Here is a 22,670-nt window from a genome sequence, read left to right as displayed (position 1 = left end):
CTTGCGCACAGCCCAGTCCTGCAGCGCGACCGCTCCATGCTGTCCTCGTCTCGCGAGGCCGCTCTCAAGCTGGCCGGCTCCCGCTCGCTCTCCCAGGCCCCGCTCTGGTGCGGTCGTGCGCAACGCAGTGCAGTGCACAGCCCTCTTCGAGAGGCCTGCGACTACGTAGAGCGCGCGCAGGGTTGCCGCCGCTCGCTCTTCCTTGGCGAGCGAGCCTCTCCCTGCTCCTTCCTCCGCTCCGCACCCGACCATGCACTATCCGCCAGTCCCGTACCCGCCCAACACCGCCGACGTCGACCTCGGCGAGCACCCTGACGCGGGCCTGGCCTCGTGCGAGTCCGCCTCGTCGAGCTCGCCTCCCGCGCCCAAGTCGACCCAGGTGCGCCCTCGTTCCTCTCTTGCACCCTCTCGATGGCGGTGGGACCCTGCACTGACCTTTCTGCGTGTACAGGACGATCCTATGCCGCGCCCTCGGAGCCCTCGCACCGCCCGCTCGCCCTTCAAGCGCCCCGCCCCGACCTCCTCACCCTCGCACGACGCTCGCCTCGGCTCCACACCGAGCGCACACGCTCGCTCGGCGTCGCCGACGCCGCATCGTGCCGCTGAGTTCACCTGGAGCCAGCCGGTCGCGCCGTCGAAGCGCGCGAGGGCGCCGGCGGGGTTCCCGTTCAAGGCGCCAAAGAGCGCCCGCTCGCCGGTCGGCGAGCGCTCGAGCAAGAGGCGGAAGGGGGCGGTCGAGGAGGATCCGACAAAGATGTGCGTCCTTGAGTCTCTCCTGACTGGACGTCGCTGACAAGCTCGTTCCACAGGCTCTCCGCCGACCCGCGCTCGACCCGCTCCCTCGCCACCCCGACTCGCTCCTCCTCAACCACCTCCTCGTCCACCAGCCCGTCCTCCTCCCCCTCGACCTCTCCCTTCCCCACCTCGCGCCCCTTCCCCACGCCAACCCGCACGACGTCCGCCCTCGTCGCCGACTACCGCGCCGCGCTCGCCGACGAGGCCACTTTCCGCGGCATCACCGAGGCCGAGCTGCGCGAGTCGCTCGCGAGGCGCGACGAGGACGAGGGCGAGGACGAGCTGCGGCCGCTTGACGTCGAGCTGCGCGAGAGGGGCTGGGGCGCGCCGCGAGAGGGAGGAGGATCGAGGCGCGAGCGGCTGTCGATGCGCTCGACGGTCGGCGGCGGCGGCGGGGCGGCTCGCTCGCCCTCTCCGCCTCCAGCGTCCACCTCGTCCCACCCAACCAAGCGCTCCCGCGCCCCCCCCCCCGCCGCCTCGACCCTACGCAAGGCGTTCCGCGCGCCGCGCCCCGTCGAGCGCGCTCCCTCGCCGCCGTCGGGCGAGGACGACGACGACGAGCTTCTCGTCGCGCTCGACAGGGCGATCGCGGCATCTTCGGTGCGCTCTGGCAGCGGCACCGCGCGGCGTGGCGGCTCGGGCGCGAGCACGGGAGCTGGAGCGGCGGCGGCGGGAGGGGCGGCGGGACGCGCAGGAGCGAGCGGGGCGCTTGCGCCGGGACGGGCGGGCTCGTGAGCGTCGAGGAGGGCGGCGAGGAAGGTGTACGGGGGTTCGCGCTGGGTCGGGCGGCGAGCCGTGGAGGAGAGGAGGTCGGAGCGCCGAGCGCGCGAGGAGACGGTGGGAGCGCTTGACGGGCCGCGGGGGGTTGCGCTTGAAGGAGGACGGCGAGTGTGTCGATTTGAGTAGCTAAGGGTCGGCGGATGACCGAGAATGCGCTGTGTCCCAGCTGGAACGTTGTCCTCGCCTCGTCGGGCCTCCTGAGAGCGACTTGTGAGCTGTCTCGCCTTCGGCTCTCTCGCTCCGGCTTGGTCCTTTCTCTTTCGTGCTCGCCTTCCATTATTCTCGTCTCCCTCACAGCACAAGCATCGAGAGAAGGAGCTCGGACGGGTTCCCCACACCGCTAGGATCCTGCGTCGTCGCAAGTTGATGGAAGCGAGCGGACAGACCGCTCTCCCTCTCCACACACCGCTCGTCGGCTCGACCAGCTCGCTACGAGCATCCAGGAGCTGTCTACGGGCAAGATGGCCGGCACAGGCGGCAACAAGCTCGCCGTCGTGCTGCTCAACGAGGAGGGCGACCGAGTGCGTCCGCTCAGCTCTCCTCGATTTTCTCCCATCGCCCGCGAGCGAGCGACCGACCTGACCAGGCTCTGTGCACCACAGTTCAATGCCTCGAGCATCGCGCAAGGTCAACTCGGCGGGCGGGCGGCAGCTGACGAGCTGCACCGCATTGCTGGCGCCGAGGTCCAGTCGGCGGGAGGAGGGACGGGCGAGGCGGTCGTGCATCTCGTGACGTGCGTCCCACTCTCTCTACCTACACGCTGTCGAAGCCCCGGAGCTGACCGTCGTTCTCTCTCTCTCGCAGGTGCACCTACGCCGGGAGCAAGGTCGCGGCGCAGGACCAGTGGCTGTCGGGCTTTGGGTCGTCGAGTCAGCTGTGCCACCTTTCGTTGCCCCTCGATGACGGGCGTGGAGCTGCCGGCCGGATCCTGCGTGCGTCGCGTCCTCCCTTCCCTCCTCCTCCCTCCCTCGAGCCGCGCCCTGACCTCGTCCTCCCTCACCGACGCAGAGCTCCTCACGCTGTACCTTCCTCTCGCCTCTGTGTCGACCATCTTCCTCGGCTCGATCCACACGGACTATCTCGCGCCCTACCTCGAGGGCATGCCGCCGCGCCTGCGCGCCAAGATCCAGCTCGTCGAGACGGTGACGGTCGCGCCGGGCGTCGCCGACCTCGTCCAGTCGGGCCTCCTCAAGCTCACGAGCGCGTTCAAGGGCCTGTTTGGCGAGATCGACTCGAGCGGCCAAGACGACGTCAAGGTCGACTGGATGGGCGTCGAGGAGCTCGAGGCGCAGCTTGCCGAGCTCGATGTCGAGCCGCACAGTCCTGTGCGTCCCTCGCCTCGCCTCTTATTCCTCTATGTGACTGTAGACTTATGCTCGACGACCTGCGCGCAGTCTTACTCGAGTACGCCTGAGCCTGTCGCCGTCCCGGCACCGGCGTCGGCGCCGCCAGCCCCGCCCCGTGCTGTGACGCCCGTGGCTCCTGTCGCCCCGGCGCCTCGTCCCGCCCCGACGCAGGAGCAGGCGCAAGCCTACCTCGCCAAGACGGCGCCGTCGGCCAACAAGCCCGAGCGGCCTCTGCTCATCGCGCACCAGAAGCAGGACCGCTTCGCCGTCGACAAGCTCCCCGCATACCCGACGAAAGCGTTCAAGTGCCGCAACTTCCGGTTCGACCCCGACAAGCGCCCGTGCAACCTCTTCTGGCTGTCGCCCGACGGGTGCCCGCACGCCGACTGCACCTACGACCACAACACGCCGTTCTCGTTCGAGGACTTCAAGATGTACCGCCTGTGGGTCAAGACGACCATCTGCGCCGACATGCAGCGCCGCAAGCGGTGCAAGCTGTCCGACGCCGAGTGCTCGCACGGTCACCGGTGCCAGTACACGCTCGACGAGTGCCCGCACGTCCGCAAGGGCAAGTGCCATTACGAGCAGGCCGGTATGCCTCACTCGGAGCCCGCCAACGCCCGGCGGTGGTGAGCGACACGCGGCGGATGAGGGAGCGAGGGGAATGGCGGCGAGCGAGGTGGGCGAGGAGGAGGAGGAGGGTCCGAGCGGGAGGAAATCGAGACGCAGCGCTTTTTCGCATCTTCTCGGCCGTCGCTCTCGTGTTCGCTTCAACTCTGTTTCGCTGCCTCGTCTTCTCCCACTCGTGTGTGTCTGAGAGTTCCTCGGCCGCTCGAGCCTCGCTCGGCGAGGAGCTCAGGAGGCGAGAAGCGGCCGTTCGTCCGTCCGAGCGCCTCTGCTCTCGCTCTCTCTTCTTCCTCTCTCCGAGCTTGTGCCCTCGTGCGACTCGTCATGGCGGCTCAAGGTGCGCTCCTCGTCTCGTTCCTCCACGAGGCGTCACTGACCCTGTCGCCCACCGCAGTTCCCGCCGACCTCGCGTTCGAGGTGGTCGAGCTCCCGGGCAAGGGCAAAGGCGTCGTCTCGACTCGCGCCATCAAGGCGGGCGAGCTCATCCTCGCCGAGTCGCCGGCGTTCACGACGGGCATGCGCCGCACCGAGCCCATGATCACCGCCGCCGTCGACAAGCTGTCGGCCTCGGACCGCCTCGTCTTCCACTCGCTCGCCCTGTCCGACAACAAGGCCGCCCTCGGCCCGTTCCTCGGCCGCATGGAGACCAACGGCATCGAGATGGCGAGCGCGACCGGTGCGCCGCAGCAGGGCCTCTTCCTCCTCGGCTCGCGGTTCAACCACAGCTGCACGCCTAACATCTGCCGCACCTGGGACGGCGGCCTCGGCAAGGAGCGGTTCGTCGCGAGCGTCGACATCGACCAGGACATCGAGCTCGAGATCTACTACGACGCCCTGTACAAGCGCCAGCACGAGCGTCAAAACGAGCTGCACGCCAAGTTCGGCTTCTGGTGCAAGTGCCGCGCGTGCTGCCTCACCGGCGCCGAGCTCGCCGACAGCGACCAGCGTCGCGCCAAGATCGACACGACGCGCCAGGTCCTGCCGCAGCTCATCGCGCAGCCGGCGCGCTTCGTCCAGCTCGCCAAGGAGGCGCTCACCGCGCTCGAGCACGAGGGCATCTACACGGGGCGCGGCCCGTTCGCGTACGACTGCTTCCAGGCGTCGGTCGCGTGGAGCGACCTCGAGGCGGCCAAGCTGTGGGCGGCGAGGAACCTCGAGCTGCAGAAGCGCGAGGCCGGCGTCGGTTCGAGCGAGTTCAAGCGCATGGAGGCGCTCAAGGCCAACCCGAAGGCGCACCGCTCGTGGGGCGCGTTCGGGAGGAAGCAGAAGGTCGAGCGCCCGTGAGCTGGAGCGGCGGCAGGCAGGAGGAGGAGGTCGTCGACGAGAGTTTGGAATCGAGCGCTTTTTCGGCCTTCCCAACTCGCGTCGCACGCTCTCGCCTTGCCTTCTTTCCGCTCTCTCTCCCTGCGCTCCAGCACCATCTCGACTGCTCCTGTTCGAGAGTTTCTGCAGAACTCGAGCGCGGCTCGGCGAGCACTCAGGAGGCGAGGTCCGCCGTCGCCGACGGACGCGCGGACCGCTCGCTCTTCTTCCTCTCCGCCACTCTCTGCTCGCTTCCTCTCCGTCGCTCGACTCGCCATGGCCGCTCAAGGTGCGTTTCACTCGAGCCTCTCTCTTCTCGAGCACACCTGACCTGCGCTCCCACAGGTCCTGCCGCCACCGCCACCGCGTTCGAGATGGTCGACATCCCGGGCAAGGGCAACGGCCTCGTCGCGACTCGCAACATCAAGGCCGGCGAGCAGATCCTCGCCGAGACGCCGGCGTTCGTCGTTACGCCCCGCGAGTGCACCGAAGCGGGCATTGCCGCAGCGGTCGCCAAGCTCTCGCTCTCGGACCGCGACGTCTTCTACTCGCTCGCCCTGGCCGACCACCTCGTGCCCCTCGGTCCTCATCTCGGTCGGTTCAAGAACAACAGCATGGAGGTGTACGACACGGCCGGCGGCGTCTTCCTCGTCGGCTCGCGCTTCAACCACAGCTGCGCGCCGAACGTCTCGCGTCGTTGGGACACGCCGGCGGCCAAGATGCGCTTTGTCGCAAGCTTCGACATCGAGCAGGGCACCGAGCTCGAGATCGCGTACGCCGTCCTGTGCGCACCGCGGGACCAGCGCCAGCAGATGCTGCAGCGCCTCTTCGGCTTCAAGTGCACCTGTCGCGCGTGTACCTTGACCGGCGACGCCCAGGTCAAGAGCGACGAGCGCAGGGCCAAGACCGAGATCATCCGCGACCTCGTCCCGAAGCTCATCGCGCGGCCGGTCAAGCTCGTCGAGCTCGCCAAGCAGGGACTCGCGCTCATCGAGGAGGAGGGCATCGTGACCGGCACGGCCTCGTTCGCCTGGGACTGCTTTCAAGCGGCCGCCGCCTACGGTGACGTCGAGTCGGCCAAGGCGTGGGCGGTCAAGAACCTCGAGCTGCAAGAGCGCGAGGCGGGCGTCGAGTCGAGCGAGTACAAGCAGGTCTCCCAGCTTCAGCACAACCCGCGCCTGCACGGGTCGTGGGGCGTTGCCGGCAGGGTACAGGCCGTGCCGAAGCCCTGAGCAGTCGGTCGACGACGAGGAGCGGCGAGGAGGGAGGAGAGGGAGGAGGAGGGACGAGGTTGCCGAGGGGGACCGTGCAACGAGGCTCGTTCCGCCTGATCGCGTGCGACGAAAGCGTCTCTCTCTCTCCAGGGCGAGGCCGTGATTAATGCAGAGTGGGTCGACGAGTTGCGCGTGCCTCGTTGGTCTCGAGGATCTCGAGGGGAAGCAAGCGGCTTGCGACTCGAACCACTCTCTCGCCTCACCCTCTGCGCTGCTCGAGAGCACCGGCTTACTCTCGCACGCCAACTCGCCGTCGCCGAGTGCCCAGCACCGCTGCGCCCAGCCCGTGTGCGACTCGCCAGGCCTCTCCCCGCGGCCGGCCTCATCTCTCGGATCCCCGCCTCATCGTCCCCGCCCACGGCGCTCCGCCCGCCAGAGCACCCGCACGACACGCGCACCACCTCGAGCAAGATGCAGGGCAACGCGCGGCAGCCCTCGCAAGCCCGCACTCGTCCCTCGACCTCCACCGTCGCCCACCCTCGGCCCCGCTCGTCGCCATCGTCCCGGCTCACGGCCTCACCCACCATGGCCGCCGTGCTCGTCCTCGGACTCGTCGCCAGCATCCTCCACTTGCCGACTCCCGTCCACGGCTACATCCCCGCCAGGCCCGTCAACGACACCTCGTCCCTCGACTCGTCGAGCGACCTCCTCCACTTGGCCTTCCAGAACGGCGTCTACAAGTGCGTCCGCCTTTCTCCCGCTCGGCCTGAAGCTCACACTTACACTCGACTCGACCCACCCGCCTGCAGCACGCCGATCAGCCGTCAACTGTGGGCCGAGGGCTTCGACGACTCGGGCAACTACACCAACATCTCGACGATCGTGCCGTGGACCAAGTTCTCCAAGGTGCGTCCCCCTGCACTCCCAGGCCGTGTCTCGAGCACCCGAGCTGACCGTCTTGCCCGAGCGCGCAGGGTGTCCTCCTCCACTTTGACGAGACGCTGCGCAACCAGCCGCCGACGAACGTCCCCTGGATCGCCATGATCTCGTGCGACACGAACGGCACCAACCCGTCTGACGAGGACGACATCTTTACCATCACGCGCGACCTCGGCGCCCAGGCGGCCCTCCTGTACTCGCTCACGTCCGAGGTCAGTCGCAGCTCGTCTCGACGGCGGCGCTCTCTCCTCGAGAACGGCCTCGCCTGGCGACGAACGGCCTCGACTGACGCTTCTACCACGGTCCACAGGGTTGCCAGATCACCGAGGAGTACCTCACGTTTGAGAAGGTGCTCGACGTCTACGCGACCACGACGCTTCAAGGCTCGCGCATCATCGAGCAGCAGTTCGTGTGAGTGGCTCGCACCCTCTTCCGTCTCGATCGCTCTCAGGAGACTGACTCTTGCCCCGCCGCAGCAACGTCAACGCCGCCGCCGCCGCGTACGACTCGCTCACGCTCAACAACTCGGCCTCGATCGCCCAGGCGCTCCTCGACAGCAACGCCCTGTCGGTCATCGGCAACGTCCCGATCAACGCCTCCTCGACGGCGACCGATGACGACGAGGGCGACGAGACGGCCATGTCGACCGTCGACCCGACCGCCATCGCCGCCGCGACGAGCCCGTCCGTGTTCGACCCGGACAACGACGGCTCGACCTCGAGCGCACCCGACGCGCTCGTCACATCGTCGGAGACGGCGCCGTCGCTGTTCTCGGGCACCTCGGCGGCCGCAGGGCGACTCGTCCGGCGCCAGGCCGCCCCGACCGTCCCGACCGGCTCGCCGCCGACCCGCACGTCGAGCTCTGCGTCGGCCACGAGTACCGCGTTCGGCTCGTCGCAGAACTACCTCGGCGCTGTCATGGCGGCCGCCAACGTCACGGTCGGTGGGCTCAACCCGCCCTCGGCATCGGCCAGCGCGGCCTCGGGCGGCGGCGGCGGCGGCGCAAAGTCGACGTCGATGGCCATGATCATCCTGTACGCCATCACGGGCGTCGTGACGGCCCTGTTCCTCGTCGTCATCATGTCGGGCGCGATCCGTGCCGCTCGTAACCCGCAGGTGTACGGCCCTCGACTCGGCGGCGCCGGCGGGTTTGGTGGCTCGGGCGACGGCGAGGGCCAGACGCGCGCGAGCGGCCTCACGCGCGCCATCCTCGACACGTTCCCCGTCGTCAAGTTTGGCAACGGCCGCGCGCAGAGCGAGGAGCGGCGGGACGAGGAAGCGGGCCCGGTCGTCGGCGACGACGACGACGACGAGCGCAAGAAGGCGGCTGCGGCGGCAGGAGAGGGCGAGCAGATCGAGCTCGCTGTCATGCCGAGCATGGCGCCGGCCATCCCGATGACACGCAGCCGCAGCGCCGACGGGCTCGCTCCTCGAGGCGTGCCACCTGTCGCCGCACCACTCGCCGCCGCCGCTGCCGCCGACGCTCGCCCCAGGGCAGCATCCCGAGCGAGCACGAGCGCCGAGTCGTTCCACTCGGCGGCGTCGACGCCTGTCGCCGTACCCGTCGCTCGGCGTCACTCGACCTCGTCGCTCGAACCCGTCCCGGCAACGCCCAGCTCGACCGCCGCCGCGTCCTCGTCCGCCACCACCCTCGACGCCGCAGCTCCCGTCGCCGCCGTCGTCTCGCCCTCGCAGGCCGCCGTCGAGGCGACGCTCGCCTCTGCCGCCGACGCGGCCGAGGCCGACCTGTGCCCGATCTGCTTCTGCGACTTTGAGGACGGCGACGAGCTGCGCGTCCTGCCGTGCGACAACCGGCACCGGTTCCACAGCGCGTGCATCGACCCGTTCCTCCTCAACGTCAGCCGCCTGTGCCCCCTGTGCCGCCTCGACCTCGCGACGGTCGCCGCGCCGCTCGCCGGGACTAACGACGCGCAGCAGCAGCAGCAGCAGCAGCAGGACGGCGACGGCGCGGCGGCGAGGACGAGCGAGGGAGACGGCGCAGAGGGGGAGCGCCATGAGGAGGAGCGCGTCATCCGGCACCTGCGCGCGCTGCTCCACCGCGGCTCGCACTCGTCGCCGGCCGGCTCGGCGCGCCCTACCGTCCCGGGCGCCTCGTCCACCTCTGCCGGCGGCGGCGGCGGCGGCACAGCAGCAGCAGGTTCCGAGTCCGCCGACGGCGTCGAGGCCGGGTTCCGCAACCGGTTCGCGTCGTACGTGACGGCGCGGCGAGGGCGCACCCGTCGCGGGAGCTCGTTCAGCGGGCCGAGCCGGCTCGGGAGCTCGTTCAGCGCGTGGGCGGCGGGACCGTCGGGCGATGGGCGGATCGGCGCGCCGGTGTGAGCGCGGCGGCGGCGGCGGCGAGCGTCGTCGGGAGGACGAGGAGGAGGAGGCGGAGGAGGAGGAGGAGGTCTGGGCGTCGGTGGGCTCGCCTCTCGTTCTCGGTTCTGGCTCCGCATGCACGATGTGCCCGTCCTTGTTTCTGTTGCCTGTAGCACTAGTCACTTCTCATTTGTCGAACTGCAAAGAGCACGCGCTGTACCTCGAGCCTTGAGTTTCGGCCGGGAGGAGAGCGAGAGCAGCCTTGCAATGGCGGAAAGCTCTGGGGGCTTTCGGCTGCCACCACGAGTTCTTCACAGTGCGGCTCGGCCCAGAAGTACAGCACAGGAAGCGGTCGCGGCGAGCCGTCTCAGGGTTGGTCGGCGCGAGCGGAAGAAGTTGGAGGTCGAGCGCGACGGTCGCCCTTCCTCCGCCTCGTCAGGACCCTGTATTCGGTGTTGGCCGTGTTGTACGACTCCGGATACCTCTCAGGTGCGTCCTCCAACCCTCCCCTCCCCTCCCGAAGGGCGCGGTCGGCCTCTCGAGGTCGGCTCGTCCCCTCCTCCCCCCAGAGCCTCGCTTGTCGCCCTCTCGCGCCTCGAGGAGCCGCACTGACTAGTCGAGCGTGTGCGCGTACCCCTGTTGCAGACCATGGCACCCACCTCGTCGGCCAGCTCGTCGTCTGACGCCGAGCCCGGCCAGCCCATGGCTTCGTCTCTCGCTGGCCTCCCCGTCGGCGCCCAGTCGCCCCAGGGCGCGAGCAAGGGAGAGCCCAAGGGCCTCCAGGACACGCTCGACCTCGCTGTGCGTCCCTCTGTCCCTCCCAGTCGCGGCTCGAGCCCCCTCGCGCTCGGTCAACTGACGGTTTGCCCCTCCTCTCTCCTCCTCCCCTCGTCCCTCGACCTCGTCGCCCTCGACGTCCTCGCCCTGGCCCGGCCCTCGGCTCTGCATGGCTCAGACCAACGCCCAGAGCCCCGAGGCTCTCGCCGCCGTGAGTATCTCGTTCCTCGCATCTGTTTCCTCCCTCCTCCCCTCGTCCTCCCCCTCAGCTCGTCCCTCGGACCGGCGCGTCGATCCTCGTCTCGCCTCGCAACACGCCTCAGATTCGCCTCACTGACACCTCTATTCTCCCTCTCTCTCTTCCATGCGCCGCCTCGCCACGATCCGTCCACCCAACAGAAGCTCGAGCAGAAGCGCCTCGAGCACGAAAAGCAGCGCGAGCTGCAAAAGAAGGCCTTCGAGGAGCAGGTGCGTCCCGCCGTCTCTCACTCTCCGGGACGGTGTCGACGAGTGGTGCGGCGAGCGGCGGCGAGCGCGCGCCGGAGCGGGTGACGGCGGTTGAGCGAGGTTGGGCCTGGCGCGCGCGCTCACGTCCGGCTGGCAGGGGAGCAGAGGCTGTGCCGAAGCGCGACAGTACAGCGAGCTGACCTTGCGCCATCTCCCCATCCTCCCTGCACCTGTCTATCCCCTCTCGCCACGTCCTCGATGTCTTCCACGTCCACCCCTCGTCGTCGTCGCCGTCGCCTCATTTCCCCACCTTCCCCTCGCCTGCCTTCCTTCGCCTTTCGCCGCTCTTCGACTGCCTCTGCACCACCAGATGAAGGAGCTTGAGCGCCAGCAGCAGCTCGAGGAGCAGGCCCTTCTCGGCAAGTCCGGCGGCCCGATCCGCTCGCGCTCGGGCAACGACCTCGCCTCGTTCAACGGCGACGCGTCGACCGCGTCCAAGTACGCCGCCGCCAAGAGCATGCCCGGCTCGCGCCGCCACTCGGGCGAGCTCAAGGACGGCGAGGCCAAGGACGGCGATGCCGCCGCCGCCGGCGCCCGCAAGCAGCCCAACGGCGCCCAGCAGCAGCGCGACGCCGACGGCAAGCCCATGCTCAACAGCTTCCTGTTCGACGACGAGCTTGACGCGGACCTCCAGAGTGCGTCCCGCATCCTCGCCTCGCCTTTGAGCGTCGACCTCGCCCGACGGTCCCCTGACCCCTCCTCTCACCTCCCTCGCAGACTCGGCCTGGGGCGGCAAGTACCTGCAGATGAACAACGACGACGATAAGTTCCCGATCCTGGTCCGCCGCGGCGACGGCCAGGGCCTCACGCCCGCTCGTGCCGGCGGCGAGTGGCCCGCCTTTGCCGGCGGCGCTCCGAACGTGTCGGCCTCGGCCTCGACGCCCACCACCCCGGCGGGCGTCTCGCCCGGTGCGCGCTCGAACGCGCTCCCGCCGCCGACCCAGAGCGAGCGCGCGTCGCCCAACGGCGCCGGCCTGTCCAAGGTCAACGGCGGCGCGAGCGGCGCCATCGGCTCGGGCGCCGTCGACGCCCTCGGCGACCAGTTCTCCAACTTCTCGATCGACACCAAGGTCTTTTCGCCCTCGTCGTCGGGCGTCGACGTGTCGGGCGTGTCGTCCCTCTCGACGCCGTTCCTCGGCGGCGGCGGCGGCGGCTACGTGCACGACCACGGCGCGTTCGTCTACGGCGGTCCGGCGGGCGGTGCCGGCAGTCGCGGCGAGGGCATGGGCGCCAACCGGTTCGCCGGCCTGCGCCTCGAGGACCTCCAGGGCGGTGCGTCCTCGTCCTCGTCCTCTTCCTCCTCGTTCGACGTCGTCGAGCCACGGTGACTGACCCTCTCTCGCCGACGCCGCTCGCAGACATGCTCTCGCTCTGCAAGGACCAGTTCGGCTGCCGTTACCTCCAGAAGAAGCTCGAGGACGGCAACCCCGAGCACCGCGACATGATCTTCAACGAGGTGTTCCCGCACTTCGCCGAGCTCATGACGGACCCGTTCGCCAACTACCTCGCCCAGCGCCTCCTCGAGTACGCGACCGACGAGCAACGCGACGCCCTCATCGAGTCGATTTCGGGCGAGCTCGTGTCGATCTCGCTCAACATGCACGGCACGCGCGCCGTCCAGAAGATGATCGACTTCCTGTCGACCCAGCGCCAGGTCCAGAGCCTCATCCTCGCCCTCAACCTCAACGTCGTCACGCTCATCAAGGACCTGAACGGCAACCACGTCATCCAGAAGTGCCTCAACGCGCTCCCGCCCGAGGACAACCAGTTCATCTACAACGCCGTCGCGACGCACTGCATCGAGGTCGCGACGCACCGTCACGGGTGCTGCGTCCTGCAGCGCTGCATCGACCACGCGTCCGAGAGCCAGCGCATCCAGCTCGTGACCGAGATCACGTACAACTCGCTCACGCTCGTCCAGGACGCGTTCGGCAACTACGTCGTCCAGTACGTGCTCGACCTCAACGACAACCGGTTCATCGAGGCCATCGTGCGCCAGTTCCTCGGCAACGTGTCGGCCCTGTCGGCGCAAAAGTTCTCGTCCAACGTCGTCGAGAAGTGCATCCGCGTCGCCGACGCGACGGGCCGCCGCGCCATCATCGACGAGCTCCTCGTCAAGAACCGCCTCGAGCGCCTCTTGCGCGACTCGTTCGCCAACTACGTCGTCCAGACCGCGCTCGACTACGCCGAGCCCGCGCAGCGTGCCCAGCTCATCGAGACGGTGCGTCCCGACCTCTCTCCTCCTCGCTCTTCCTCCTTTCCTCCCACCTTTCTCGCCCCCTCGCCAGTCCTCCTCGTCCCTCTCTCCTTGCCCGCCATTCTCGACCCCTGTCGTCGTCGTCGTCGTCGTCCCGCCCTGTGCGACCTCGTACTGACGATGCCTCTCCCTCGTCGCAGATCCGCCCGATCCTGCCCATGATCCGCAACACGCCGTACGGCAAGCGCATCCAGTCCAAGATCCAGCGCGAGACGAGCGACCACATGCGCCACGGCGGCGGCGGCGGGTACCACCACCACCAGCACTTTGTCCCCGCCGGCGGCTTCTACGGCGTCGGCCCGCCCATGCACCACGGCGCGCCCCCGCCGCACGCCCTCAACGCGCACTACATGGGCGGCCCGCCGCCGCACATGGCCGGCATGCACGGCGTCGGCCCTCCTCCGCCGCACGCGTTCGGCGACTATGCGCGCGCCGGCTCGCCCTACGGCCTCCCGCCGCACCACGCCGCGCACCTCGGCGCGTACGGCGCGCCGCCGCCGCCGCCGCAGGCCATGGGCCCGCCGATGGGCCACGGCGGCCCGCACGGCGCGCCGCACGGCATGCAGCAGCCGCAGCAGAACGGCGCCGGCGCCGGCGGACCGGGCCCGCAGGGCCAGGCGGCGTTCGCGCCCTTCCCCGGCGTGTCGCCCGGCGGCGAGTACGCGCAGCAGCAGCAGGGCGTCCAGGCCCAGCAGGCGCAGCACTCGTACGGGTTCATGTAAAAAACGTGTCGTCGTCGTTCCCTCCCTCCCTTCTTCCCTTCCTCCTTCCCTTCTTCCTCGCCCGCCCTCTCCCTCTTCTCTCTTCTCTCTACAATCGCCTACAAAAAGAATGTTTCCGTCGTCGTCGTCGTTTGCCACCCCGGGTCTCTCCAAGTCGCTCTCCCCCTTCCCCTCTCCCCCTTTTTTGCCCTCCTACCCCCCCTCTCTCTCTCGCCCCGCCCTTGTTTTGTTCTTCTTGAGCATCTCTGCCTTCCCCGACTCGCTCGTCGTCCGTCTGTGCGGCGGCGGCGGTCATCTCTCTCCCTTCCCGTCGATCTTTTTCTATGTTGCTGCAACCCTGAAGCTCGCAGTCCTCCCCTCGTGTGTGCGTGCCCTTGCGAGAAAGAGAGGGAGCGCGTGCGAGCGCGACGAGCGAGACGAACGAGCAGCCGGCGACGCCTTCTCAAAGTCGAGCTCGCGCAGCCGCCATCCGTCGCCGAGGTCGGCGCACAGCTCGTCCTGCATCCTCACTCTCGTGCTCGCTCTTGTGTGCGCCTCTCCTCGGTCGCTCCGGGGCTGCCAGAGCTCTCAGGACAAAGCTCTCGTCTCTCGCTCGCGGCCTGAGCGCGCCAATCGAAAGCTTTCGCGCGTTGCACCCGCTCGACACGGTCAGCCGCCACCGTCGAGGTCGTCGTCGTTGACCGACCACTTGTTGTCCTGCGCCGAGAGGGAGGAGAAGAGCGTGAGGAAAGACTCGAGGCCGAGAGGAGGAGGGGAACGAGCGAGCGCACCTTGTAGATCTTGCCCTGCAGCGCGAGGAAGACGTGTCAGTGAGCGCTCGGGCCATCGACAGAGCGCTTCAAACGCGCTGTGCGCAGTGCAAGCACTCGAGAGCGGCACAGCGACCGCAGAGACGCGCCTTTTCGAGGATGCACTTGTCCTCCTTGTACTTCTGGCTCGAGTCGGGCGCGCCAAACTGCGTCACACGGGTCCTGCGTCACCTCGCTGCTTCTCGAGAGACGTAAAAGAGCGGACGCACGTATTTCCAGCCGACTTCGGTCGCGCAGCCACGGCAAAAGAGCGCTGCGGAGCGGGAGAAGGTGAGCGCGAGGGAGAGGACGAGAGGCAGAGAGGGCGAGGACCCACGAGCGATGAGGTGCGTGCCGGACATGAGCTGCTTCTTGGCCTTTGGGCCGACGTCGGCGTTGATGCTGCGGCGCTCGAGGGTGTGTGTCAAATTCCGGCGAGTCGGCGAGAAGGAGGAGGGAGAGAGGGAGCCCGACGGACACGGTGCGCCAGAGGAACGCCGGGCCGGACGCGCCCTGGAACGAGCGCGACACGAGCTCGTCTTGCAGCGCGAGCTCGAGCGTACAGGTAGCGCAACGCCACGAGGCGACGTGAGCGGGGAGAAAGGTGTGGGACGACGACGACGGCGGCGAGGAGGGCTCTGTTGCGCTGGGCATGTGCCGAAGAGGTATATGACCGCGGTACGCGAGTATGGCGTCCTCGCTGAGCGTGCCGAGGGCGACAGCTCCACAGAGAGACGAACAGCGACCGAGATCCGAAGGTGGGGCCGACGCCGACCAAGTCGCTTCTCTCGAGCGACGCACGGGCACAGAGAGAGAGAGGGCAATGTCGAACAACAGAGTACACTACAGCACGGCGACGTCTAAGCCCCCGACTCACAGCTCCTCCTCGTCGACCGCCTCGCCGCCCGCTCCTCCCTCTCCCTCGAGGCTCATGCGCCCGAGCCCGTCCGGGTCCAGCTTGTGCGCGAGCGCCCTCTCTCGCTCCTCGAGCCCACTCAACGACCGGTGCCGCCCCTCGCCCGCACCCGTGCCCGTGCCCATCGAAAAAGCCGAGAGACCCCGCCCCGTCGAGCTGCTGAGCGAGCTCGCCGCCGAGCGCGTACCCGCTCCTCCCGCGCCAGCGCCCTGCGCGACGCCCGACACCGCGTGGAAAAAGTGGTGGTGCTGCGACGACGCCGCCGCCGTCGTCGACGGCGAGGGCGAGGGGATCGCGACGGGCTGGGTCCCGAGCGCGCTGAGCGGGAGTGGCGGCGGCGGGGTCGGGCGCGACGAGGTCGAGGCCGAGGACGAGGCGTGCGACGCGGCGGCGGCGGCGAACCCGGGCGAGAGCGAAAGCGACGCGGCGGGCGAAACGGCGCGGCGCTTGAAGGCCTGGTGCGCGTACGGCTCGAAGCGGTCGTCGTTGCCCACTGCGGGTGCGGCGCGACGGTCAGTGCATGGACGACGAGAGTGCGAGAGAGTGCGAGAGAGGGGACGCACTCTTGCGCTTGCCGGGACGCGATGCGGCGAACGTCGTGCTCGGCGTCTGAGGCGCAGCGAACGGGTTCTGCGGGCGCACGAGAAGGGACGAGTCAGTCGACGACGAGCGCGAGGGGGTGAGAGGGAAACGGCGCCGGGCGCACCTCGTAGTCGAGCAGTCGCCTGTCGCCGTGCGGGCTCCTCGCCATCGACCCGGCCGACAACGGCGTCGCGACCGTGACGGCGTTCCCGCCCGGCCCGCTGCGGATCCCGTTCCACACGACGTTGCTCCTGCGCTCCTCGTCGTCCTCGGTCCCGTACCCGCCGACGCTCATGGCGCCGCCCCAGTCGCTCCCGACCTCGATCGCCTCGTCGCCGGCCTCGTCGTTCGAGCTGCTCGACGAGCCACCGCCCATGCGGTGCGACAGCAGGTCCTCGTCCTCGGTGCCGGCCTGCTCCGGGAACCGGTTCGGCGTCGGCCGCGCGTGCTGCTGCTGCGCTGCGCGCGACGCGAACGACGCCGGGTGCGTCGACGAGGCGGCCGGCGCAGAGGACGAGGTCGGCGCGGCGCGAGCGTCGAACGGCGCCGGGCCCGTGCGGCCTGGAGGAACGGCGGACGCGCCGGCGCGCGACAGGCGGTGGAGCGTCGCCTCGCTGACGATCTCCTGGTCGCCCGACGACTCGGAGCGCAGCTCAGACAGGATGCGCAGGTGCGACTTGGGCTTGGGCTGCGGCGAGGGGGAGGCAACGAGGTCAGGCTCGCGCTCGAAGAGAGAGAGAGAGAAAAAGATGGTCGTCGACGCACGAGAAGGTTGGGCTTCCTGCTGACGGGTCGCCGCACGACACGCTCGAACTGGTCCTCGGGCCCGGCACTCGCGCTGCGACTGAGCACGGCGCTCAACTCGTCGATCTCGTCATCGTCGTCGCCCGGCGGGAGCGCGCTCGTCATGGCCGCGATGCGCATCGCGCGCGTCTTGCCGCCGACGCCCGACATGCCGACGTCGCTCGAGCTCCCGCTGCGGCTGCTGCGCCCGCTGCCCGACGCCGTCTCGTCGACGCCGCCGCCGCCGCCGTGATGGTGGGTGCCGTCCTCCTTGAACAGGCGGCGCTGGAGGAACGGCGGGGGCGTCTTGGCGCCGTGCTGGAGCGCTCGGGCGAGCGTGACGGGCGAGGGCGGGATGGCGGTCAAGGGGAACAGCTGCTGCTGCTGCTGCTGCTGCGACGACGAGGAGGGCGGGTTGGCGCCGAGGAGCATGGCCGACGAGGCGCTCCCGCTGCGACTGCGTGTCGAGCGGAACATGCTCGCCGAGGGCGGCGGCGGGAGCAGGTCGGCATCGCCAGCTGCGGGCGACATGCTCATCATGTCGTCGCCGTTGGGCGTTGCCGTGCCGCCGCGTCGATGCGAGTGCGGGTGCGGGTGGTGCAGGTGGTGGTGGCCGCTGTCGCCGTCGTCGTCCCAGGTCATGGTCATGGGCACGTCCGAGCCGAGCGTCGACATCCTGCGGCCGAACGGCGCGCCGCCTGGGCCGGGCTGGGTCGAGGACGGAGGCGGAGCCGGGGGAGGCAAGGTGGACGCCGAGGTCGAGGGGATGGGGGACGCGCCAAAGCCGCGTTCGAGAGCGAGGGTGAGGTTGGAGGGCTGGGATCGCGGCTGGGCGAGGTTGAACGCGCCCCAGGTGGACGAGAAGGGCGGGTGCGCGGCCGCAGGAGCGGGAGGCGTGAGGGGCTGAGGCGGTGCAGCCGACGATGAGGGAGAGCCGGACGCGGTGGGCCAGGGCGTAGAGGTAGGTGCTCGCGACATGCTCTGCGCAGCAGATGCGGCTAGCAGCTCATCCAGAGCGAGAGGTCAAGAGCGAGAGACAGAGAGCGCGTCCACCTCCCCTCCTCGCTGCGACCAACAAAACGCTGCGACACTCTCTCGTACCGGGTCCAGTGCACCAACGAGAGAACGCTTGCATAAGGTATCAAAGACACGCCGGCGACCATACAGGGCACAGACAGACACACTCGACGACCCTCCCCTCCTCGCACCCGACTCACGCCCTCACGCCCGCTCCCCCGGCCGCACCCGCACTCGACGAGTTGTGCAGCAAGCCTTGCCCGAATGCAGCCGCGAACCGCGACAGCGACGCTGTCGCTGTCGACAGCCGGCGCTTGTTGGTCGGCCGCACGGGCGCACAGTCGGCGCCGGCGGCGACAGGGGCGCTCGAGCCCGTTGTTGCCGGGCTCGTCGTGCGCGAGAGGACGGGGAGGGCGGGAGCGTCGTCGTGGGTGGGGAGGGCGGCAGGCGCAGACGCGGTCGAGTCGAGGGGAGGGCGGGACGGGGGACAGGCGAGGGCGAGGGGAGCGTCTCGAGGCGGCTCGCCCGCCGACGAGGACGGCGCAGGCTCTGGCGCCTTGACCGAGTCGGCAGCCGTCGGAAGACGCTGAACATCGTCGAGTGCCCGCGGCGGCTCGTCGGCTGCGCCCGGGCCCGTCGTCGTCTCGCGCTCGCGCGGCTCGACAGGCGTAGCCGGCTCCGAGTCCTGGTCGACCTCGCCGCCCTCGCCGCCTCGAGCGGGCGTATCAGGCGTCCCTCGCCGTCCTCGCTCGCGCGCGAGCTCGTCGACCCCGCCCTTCGCCGCCAGCTGGCCCAGCCTGCTCGCCCTCGCCTCCTCCTCGGCCTCCTCAGCCTCCTTCTCCTCCTCGCTCTCGTCCCTCGCGCCCTTGTCCGCCGCTCGTCGCGCCACCGCAGCGGCGAGCTTGTCGGCCGTCGTCGCCGCCGCCGCACTCGCCGCCGCCTCGGGCGCCTCGCCCGCGTTCTTCTCGCGCGCCTCGCGCTCCTTGCGCTCCTCGGCGCGCTTCTTCTTGGCGCCCGCCGACCACCGCTCGCGGTACGTCGCGCCGTACGGTGTGCCCGTGCCGTCGGGCAGGAGGCCGTAGTGCGTCGCGCGCTCGCACGACGCGCAGCAGGGGGCGAGGGGCACGAGCGCCGAGTGCGACGCCGGGTCGTCGGCGTGCGTCGAGGCGATGGGCGGCGGGGCCGAGCTGGTGGGCGACAAGGGAGGGAAGGGTGCGGACGGGTCGTCGACGAGGGCTGGTGGGTGGCTCGGCGAGCGACATGCCGCGTCGAGCGAGATGTTGGCGGCGCACCGGCGCAGGATCGAGCGGGTGGGCGAGGTCGACAGGGAGCGCAGACATTGTCGGCGCAGGGCGGGGAGCTTGACGGTGAGGCGCGTCGTCGGGTTGGGCGTGAAGAACGGGTCGTCGCAGTCGTCGGCGGTGGAAGATCGTCCGGGCGAGGCCGAGCGGAGCGACCCGAGCGACGAGGCCCTGCGCCTGCCGCCGCCGCTCCCGCTCAGTCGCTCGGGCGAGTGCTCGCGTGCCCTGCCACCGGATCGGCTGCACGCACTGCCGCCGCCGCCGCCGCCGCCGCTGAGGAACGGCTCGAGCGACGCCGTGAAGCCGTTGAGGACGCTGTGCCACGCCTTGCCCGCGACGTCGCCGATTTGAGGGGCTTCGAAGCTGCGCACAGGGCCAAGAGAGGTCAGTGCCGCACTCGGTGGACGAGGGCCCTCAAACCCGAGCGAGGGAGAGAGTGGAGCGCACCTGTAGGCGTGGAGGGCCACCTTGCGCTTGCCGAGCTGCTCCTGGGCGGCCTTGACGAGTGCGGGTTCGGGCTCACCCTCTGCGGCGACGTCAATGAGGAGGGCGAGCGGGCAGAACGAGACGCGGCGGCGCCTCGGGCGGTCGGACGAGGAAGGCGGCGAAGTGGACCGGGGGAGGAGGGGCGCGGCGGTGGACGAGGGCGGGCTCGAGGCGGACGGCGTGGTCGCGAGCGAGGACGTCGAGAGGTTGGTGTCGAGTGGCGGGAGCTGTAGCGGTCTCATCGTGTGCAGAGAGGGAGAGCGAGAGGAGGGTGGGAAGCGGAGGGGGAGCAAGTGTGGGGGACCTCGACCACCGACGTTGCTCGATCAGCTGATCCTCCGCACAGAGCGCAGCTGATCTCTTCGCAACTGGACCGCTCCAGACTCGAAAGTACACCGCAATCCGGCCGACAGCGAGGGAGCGGACTGTGCGACGTCCGCTGCTCTCCGTCTCGCGAGTCTCGCGGCAGTGCGCAGCAGCTGCAGCTGCCAGTTCCCTGACGGCAAGACGCAGCGAAAGCGCTCTCCCGAGAGGGTGCGCAAGCCGGGCGCGAGAGCAGGAGGAGGACGTACGGAGCGGCTCGAGCGCGCCAATCCTCGTCGGTCGTCGACCTCGACCATGGTTCGATACAAAGACCCTGCAGCTACACAGCTCGCACATACGCGAGCTCTAGTCAAACCTGAGCACCCTGACCGTCTCCTCGCCTCGCCCGTCCCTCGCCCGCTCGGCGACGACAATCTTGTCCTCCTCGACCCAAACCCTCCTCACCCTCTGTGGCGCCTCGTCCTCCCCTCGCCGCCGCTCCCGCGCCTGTGAGCCCGACGGCGGGTCCTGCGCCCGCACGCCGGCGCTCCGACGCCGCTTCATGCGCTGCCACGCCGTCGGCGCCGCGCTCCCCTCCCGCTCGTCCCCTCGCTCGCCCTCGCCCTCGAGGTCGCCCGGCGCCGCCCGCACGTCAATGTCGGCCTCCTCGTGCACCGTGCCCTCTCGCGCACGCTTGCTGCCCGCCGCCGGGGTCGGCACGAGCGACCACACCTTGACGGCGCCGTCGTCGCCGGCGCTGATGCATTTGACGCCCGGACCCGCGGCGGCGACGAGGGACGGGCGCAAGGCGACGCTCGCAACGCGCGCCGTGTGGCCGAACAGGGTGCGGCGGTGGACGATGCGGAGCGGCGGGAGCGCAGGGGCGGCCGGGCGCGTCTCGGGGACGAGGCGCGCACTCGACGAGGGCCGAGGTGGACGAGGGGATGGTCCGGGTGCGGGTGCGGCGACGACCTCGTACACGTCGAGCGTGTTGTCGGCGCGACTCGTGACGATGAACGGGTGCGAGTGCTCGATGCTCGTGACCGGGTTGCGCGGTGCGGGAGGCGGCGAGGACGATGTGGCGAGGAGGGGTGCGGTGCGTCGAGGGGTCGAGGGGAGCGCCGCATGGGCAGGTAGGGCAGTCGCGTTGCGGGCGACGATGTGGATCTTGGACACGCGGGCGAGTGAGGGGGAGGGGGAAGGCGGCTCAAGGGTGACGAGGAACTCTTGCAGCCCGACGGTCCACGTGGCGGGAAAGACGGGCGCCGAGTAGGCGAGCGAGACGGTGAAGCGGTCGCCGAGAGGCTCCGGGTCGCCGATCAGTTTGGCTCGATGAGACGCTTCGCGCCTGAGGGAGAGGACGACAGGCGACCAGCTCTCCCTCGTCTGCAGCGGCGTCTCTGCCTCCTCGAGCTGCACCTCATCCACCGACTCCTCATCCAACGACTCCCCAGCCCATCTCGCCACCCGACTGAGGCTCCAAAACCGCATCGTCATCTCCCTCGAGAGCGTGACGAGGATCGGGCCGTGCAGCCTCGCGAGCACGACCGGGTCGAACGGCGAGCTCGGGGGCGCCGACGCCGCCGCGAACGGGTACGCGGGCGGTGCGCCGAGCGCGAGCGACGCGTACACCTCGTGCGCCGAGAAGGGGACGAACGGGTCGGTCGGCGAGGGGAGGGTGAGGCGGAAGAGGGAGAACTGGCCCGTCGAGAAGAAGACGGCGAGGAGCGGACCTCGGGCCCATGGTACAGCGGTCGACGACGACGACGGGTCCTCGTCGAGCCGCATCTCGGTGATGGAGAGCGGCGGGCGAAAGTCGGGTCGGGCGGCAAAGTAGGCGCTCAGCCGGGTCGACGTGACGCTGCCGACAACGGCCGAGTCGCCTGCGGCGAGCGTGCGGTGCACGGTGACCGACGGGATGTCGTCGCCGGTGGTGGGCGTGCGCGAGGCCGACAGGATGTAGTTGTGGTGGAACTGGAGGAGCGTGTCGGCGTCCTCGACAGGGCTCGGCGCGACCGACGGCGACGGCAGGGCCGGTACTGGCGGGACCTCGGCGGGACGGATCGACAGGTCACGAGGAGCCTCGGGCAGGACGGCCTTGCGGATGCCCTTGCCGAGCGTGCTCGTCCTCGCGCTGCCCGTTCTCCAGTTGGTCGAGACCTTGAACAGCTCGCGCCAGGGTCGCGTCTTGGCGACGTTCTCGCCTGCGAAGGCACGTCGACGAACCGATGGCGAGGCGTAGGTGCGCAGGTAGAGCGAGCGCCAGAGCTGCGAGGCGAAAGGAACAAGGTGAGCGTCCCGCGACGACGGCGAGGGTACAGAGGCGCGAGGGACGCACCTGAGGATCTTGCGACAGGCGCCACCATGCACTCGACACCCTCGATACGGTGACGAGGTCGTGCGCGCCGAGGAACGACAGGCAGCGCAGGAGGATCTCCTCGGAGAGCGAGCCCTCGAGCGACAGGAGGGGGAGCGCGGTCGTGCGTGGGCGCTTGGCGGGCGGTGCGCGAGTGCTGCGGTCGTGTAGAAGTGTCAGTGACTGCGCTGCCGGATCGTGTCGGGCCCAGCAAGTGCCGCTCTCGTTCAGGACGGCCGACGCCACCGCCGTCCGGCATCGAGAGGGGGCACGACGAGACCGAGAGAACGGCGAGACGCACCTGTTGCTGCTGCCCTTGAACCTCAGCTGTGCGCTCGAGACTCCCTCCGTACGCTCTGCCGCCTGGTGGCTCGCGTCGCGGACGATGGCGCCGGCTCCACCTGCGAGCCGAGGAGGAGGGTGCGGCTCTTGGGCGTCGTGGGGGCGCGGGCGCTTGGGCATGGCGACGTAGTGACAGTCGGTGTGGTGCTTGTCGAGCACAGTATGGCCCGCCTGGCGCAGAAGCGAGTGGTCGGGAGCTGATGAGGCGCAA

At 69.8% G+C, this 22,670-nt stretch overlaps 9 protein-coding genes across 9 annotated transcripts; 6 read left to right on the top strand and 3 right to left on the bottom strand.

Annotated features, from left to right (window-relative positions):
- Nucleotides 1-250: 250 nt before the first annotated feature.
- On the top strand, nt 251-1,745 carry RHOBADRAFT_54932 (uncharacterized protein; the record flags this gene model as incomplete). Its single annotated transcript, XM_018417569.1, has 3 exons — nt 251-379; nt 452-756; nt 810-1,745. Coding segments are annotated over 3 exons (1,330 nt in total), but the record flags the coding sequence as incomplete, so codon positions are not given.
- A 291-nt stretch (nt 1,746-2,036) lies between these two features.
- On the top strand, nt 2,037-3,661 carry RHOBADRAFT_54931 (uncharacterized protein; the record flags this gene model as incomplete). The annotated part of the gene is made up of 5 exons (XM_018417568.1): nt 2,037-2,096; nt 2,178-2,308; nt 2,380-2,507; nt 2,584-2,900; nt 2,970-3,661. The coding sequence occupies 5 exons, from the start codon at nt 2,037-2,039 to the stop codon at nt 3,552-3,554; spliced, it is 1,221 nt and encodes a 406-aa protein (XP_018269795.1). The 3' UTR covers nt 3,555-3,661.
- A 211-nt stretch (nt 3,662-3,872) lies between these two features.
- On the top strand, nt 3,873-4,832 carry RHOBADRAFT_45701 (uncharacterized protein; the record flags this gene model as incomplete). The annotated part of the gene is made up of 2 exons (XM_018414653.1): nt 3,873-3,885; nt 3,943-4,832. The coding sequence occupies 2 exons, from the start codon at nt 3,873-3,875 to the stop codon at nt 4,830-4,832; spliced, it is 903 nt and encodes a 300-aa protein (XP_018269794.1).
- A 294-nt stretch (nt 4,833-5,126) lies between these two features.
- RHOBADRAFT_45700 (uncharacterized protein) lies at nt 5,127-6,082 on the top strand (the record flags this gene model as incomplete). Its single annotated transcript, XM_018414652.1, has 2 exons — nt 5,127-5,139; nt 5,196-6,082. 2 exons carry the CDS (start codon nt 5,127-5,129, stop codon nt 6,080-6,082), a joined length of 900 nt encoding a protein of 299 aa, XP_018269793.1.
- Nucleotides 6,083-6,649: 567 nt separating this feature from the next.
- RHOBADRAFT_54930 (uncharacterized protein) lies at nt 6,650-9,343 on the top strand (the record flags this gene model as incomplete). The annotated part of the gene is made up of 5 exons (XM_018417567.1): nt 6,650-6,804; nt 6,874-6,970; nt 7,039-7,215; nt 7,314-7,414; nt 7,480-9,343. The coding sequence occupies 5 exons, from the start codon at nt 6,650-6,652 to the stop codon at nt 9,341-9,343; spliced, it is 2,394 nt and encodes a 797-aa protein (XP_018269792.1).
- A 627-nt stretch (nt 9,344-9,970) lies between these two features.
- RHOBADRAFT_54929 (uncharacterized protein) lies at nt 9,971-13,945 on the top strand (the record flags this gene model as incomplete). Its single annotated transcript, XM_018417565.1, has 6 exons — nt 9,971-10,123; nt 10,499-10,567; nt 10,917-11,241; nt 11,324-11,878; nt 11,965-12,827; nt 13,004-13,945. The coding sequence occupies 6 exons, from the start codon at nt 9,971-9,973 to the stop codon at nt 13,583-13,585; spliced, it is 2,547 nt and encodes an 848-aa protein (XP_018269791.1). The 3' UTR covers nt 13,586-13,945.
- Nucleotides 13,946-14,190: 245 nt separating this feature from the next.
- Nucleotides 14,191-17,632, bottom strand: RHOBADRAFT_54928 (uncharacterized protein; the record flags this gene model as incomplete). The annotated part of the gene is made up of 10 exons (XM_018417564.1): nt 14,191-14,281; nt 14,356-14,370; nt 14,485-14,540; nt 14,604-14,647; nt 14,711-14,775; nt 14,852-15,073; nt 15,251-15,782; nt 15,853-15,919; nt 15,996-16,559; nt 16,637-17,632. Coding segments are annotated over 10 exons (2,652 nt in total), but the record flags the coding sequence as incomplete, so codon positions are not given.
- A 235-nt stretch (nt 17,633-17,867) lies between these two features.
- Nucleotides 17,868-19,700, bottom strand: RHOBADRAFT_45696 (uncharacterized protein; the record flags this gene model as incomplete). Its single annotated transcript, XM_018414651.1, has 2 exons — nt 17,868-19,335; nt 19,420-19,700. 2 exons carry the CDS (start codon nt 19,698-19,700, stop codon nt 17,868-17,870), a joined length of 1,749 nt encoding a protein of 582 aa, XP_018269789.1.
- A 366-nt stretch (nt 19,701-20,066) lies between these two features.
- On the bottom strand, nt 20,067-22,579 carry RHOBADRAFT_54927 (uncharacterized protein; the record flags this gene model as incomplete). Its single annotated transcript, XM_018417563.1, has 5 exons — nt 20,067-20,239; nt 20,731-21,109; nt 21,248-22,029; nt 22,100-22,274; nt 22,419-22,579. 5 exons carry the CDS (start codon nt 22,577-22,579, stop codon nt 20,132-20,134), a joined length of 1,605 nt encoding a protein of 534 aa, XP_018269788.1. The 3' UTR covers nt 20,067-20,131.
- Nucleotides 22,580-22,670: the final 91 nt, after the last annotated feature.

Source organism: Rhodotorula graminis (assembly GCF_001329695.1).
Source record: "Rhodotorula graminis WP1 unplaced genomic scaffold RHOBAscaffold_10, whole genome shotgun sequence".
Classification (NCBI taxonomy): Eukaryota; Fungi; Basidiomycota; class Microbotryomycetes; order Sporidiobolales; family Sporidiobolaceae; genus Rhodotorula; species Rhodotorula graminis.
Note: the sequence above shows the minus strand (reverse complement) of the source record. Positions and strands in the feature narration are given on the sequence as shown.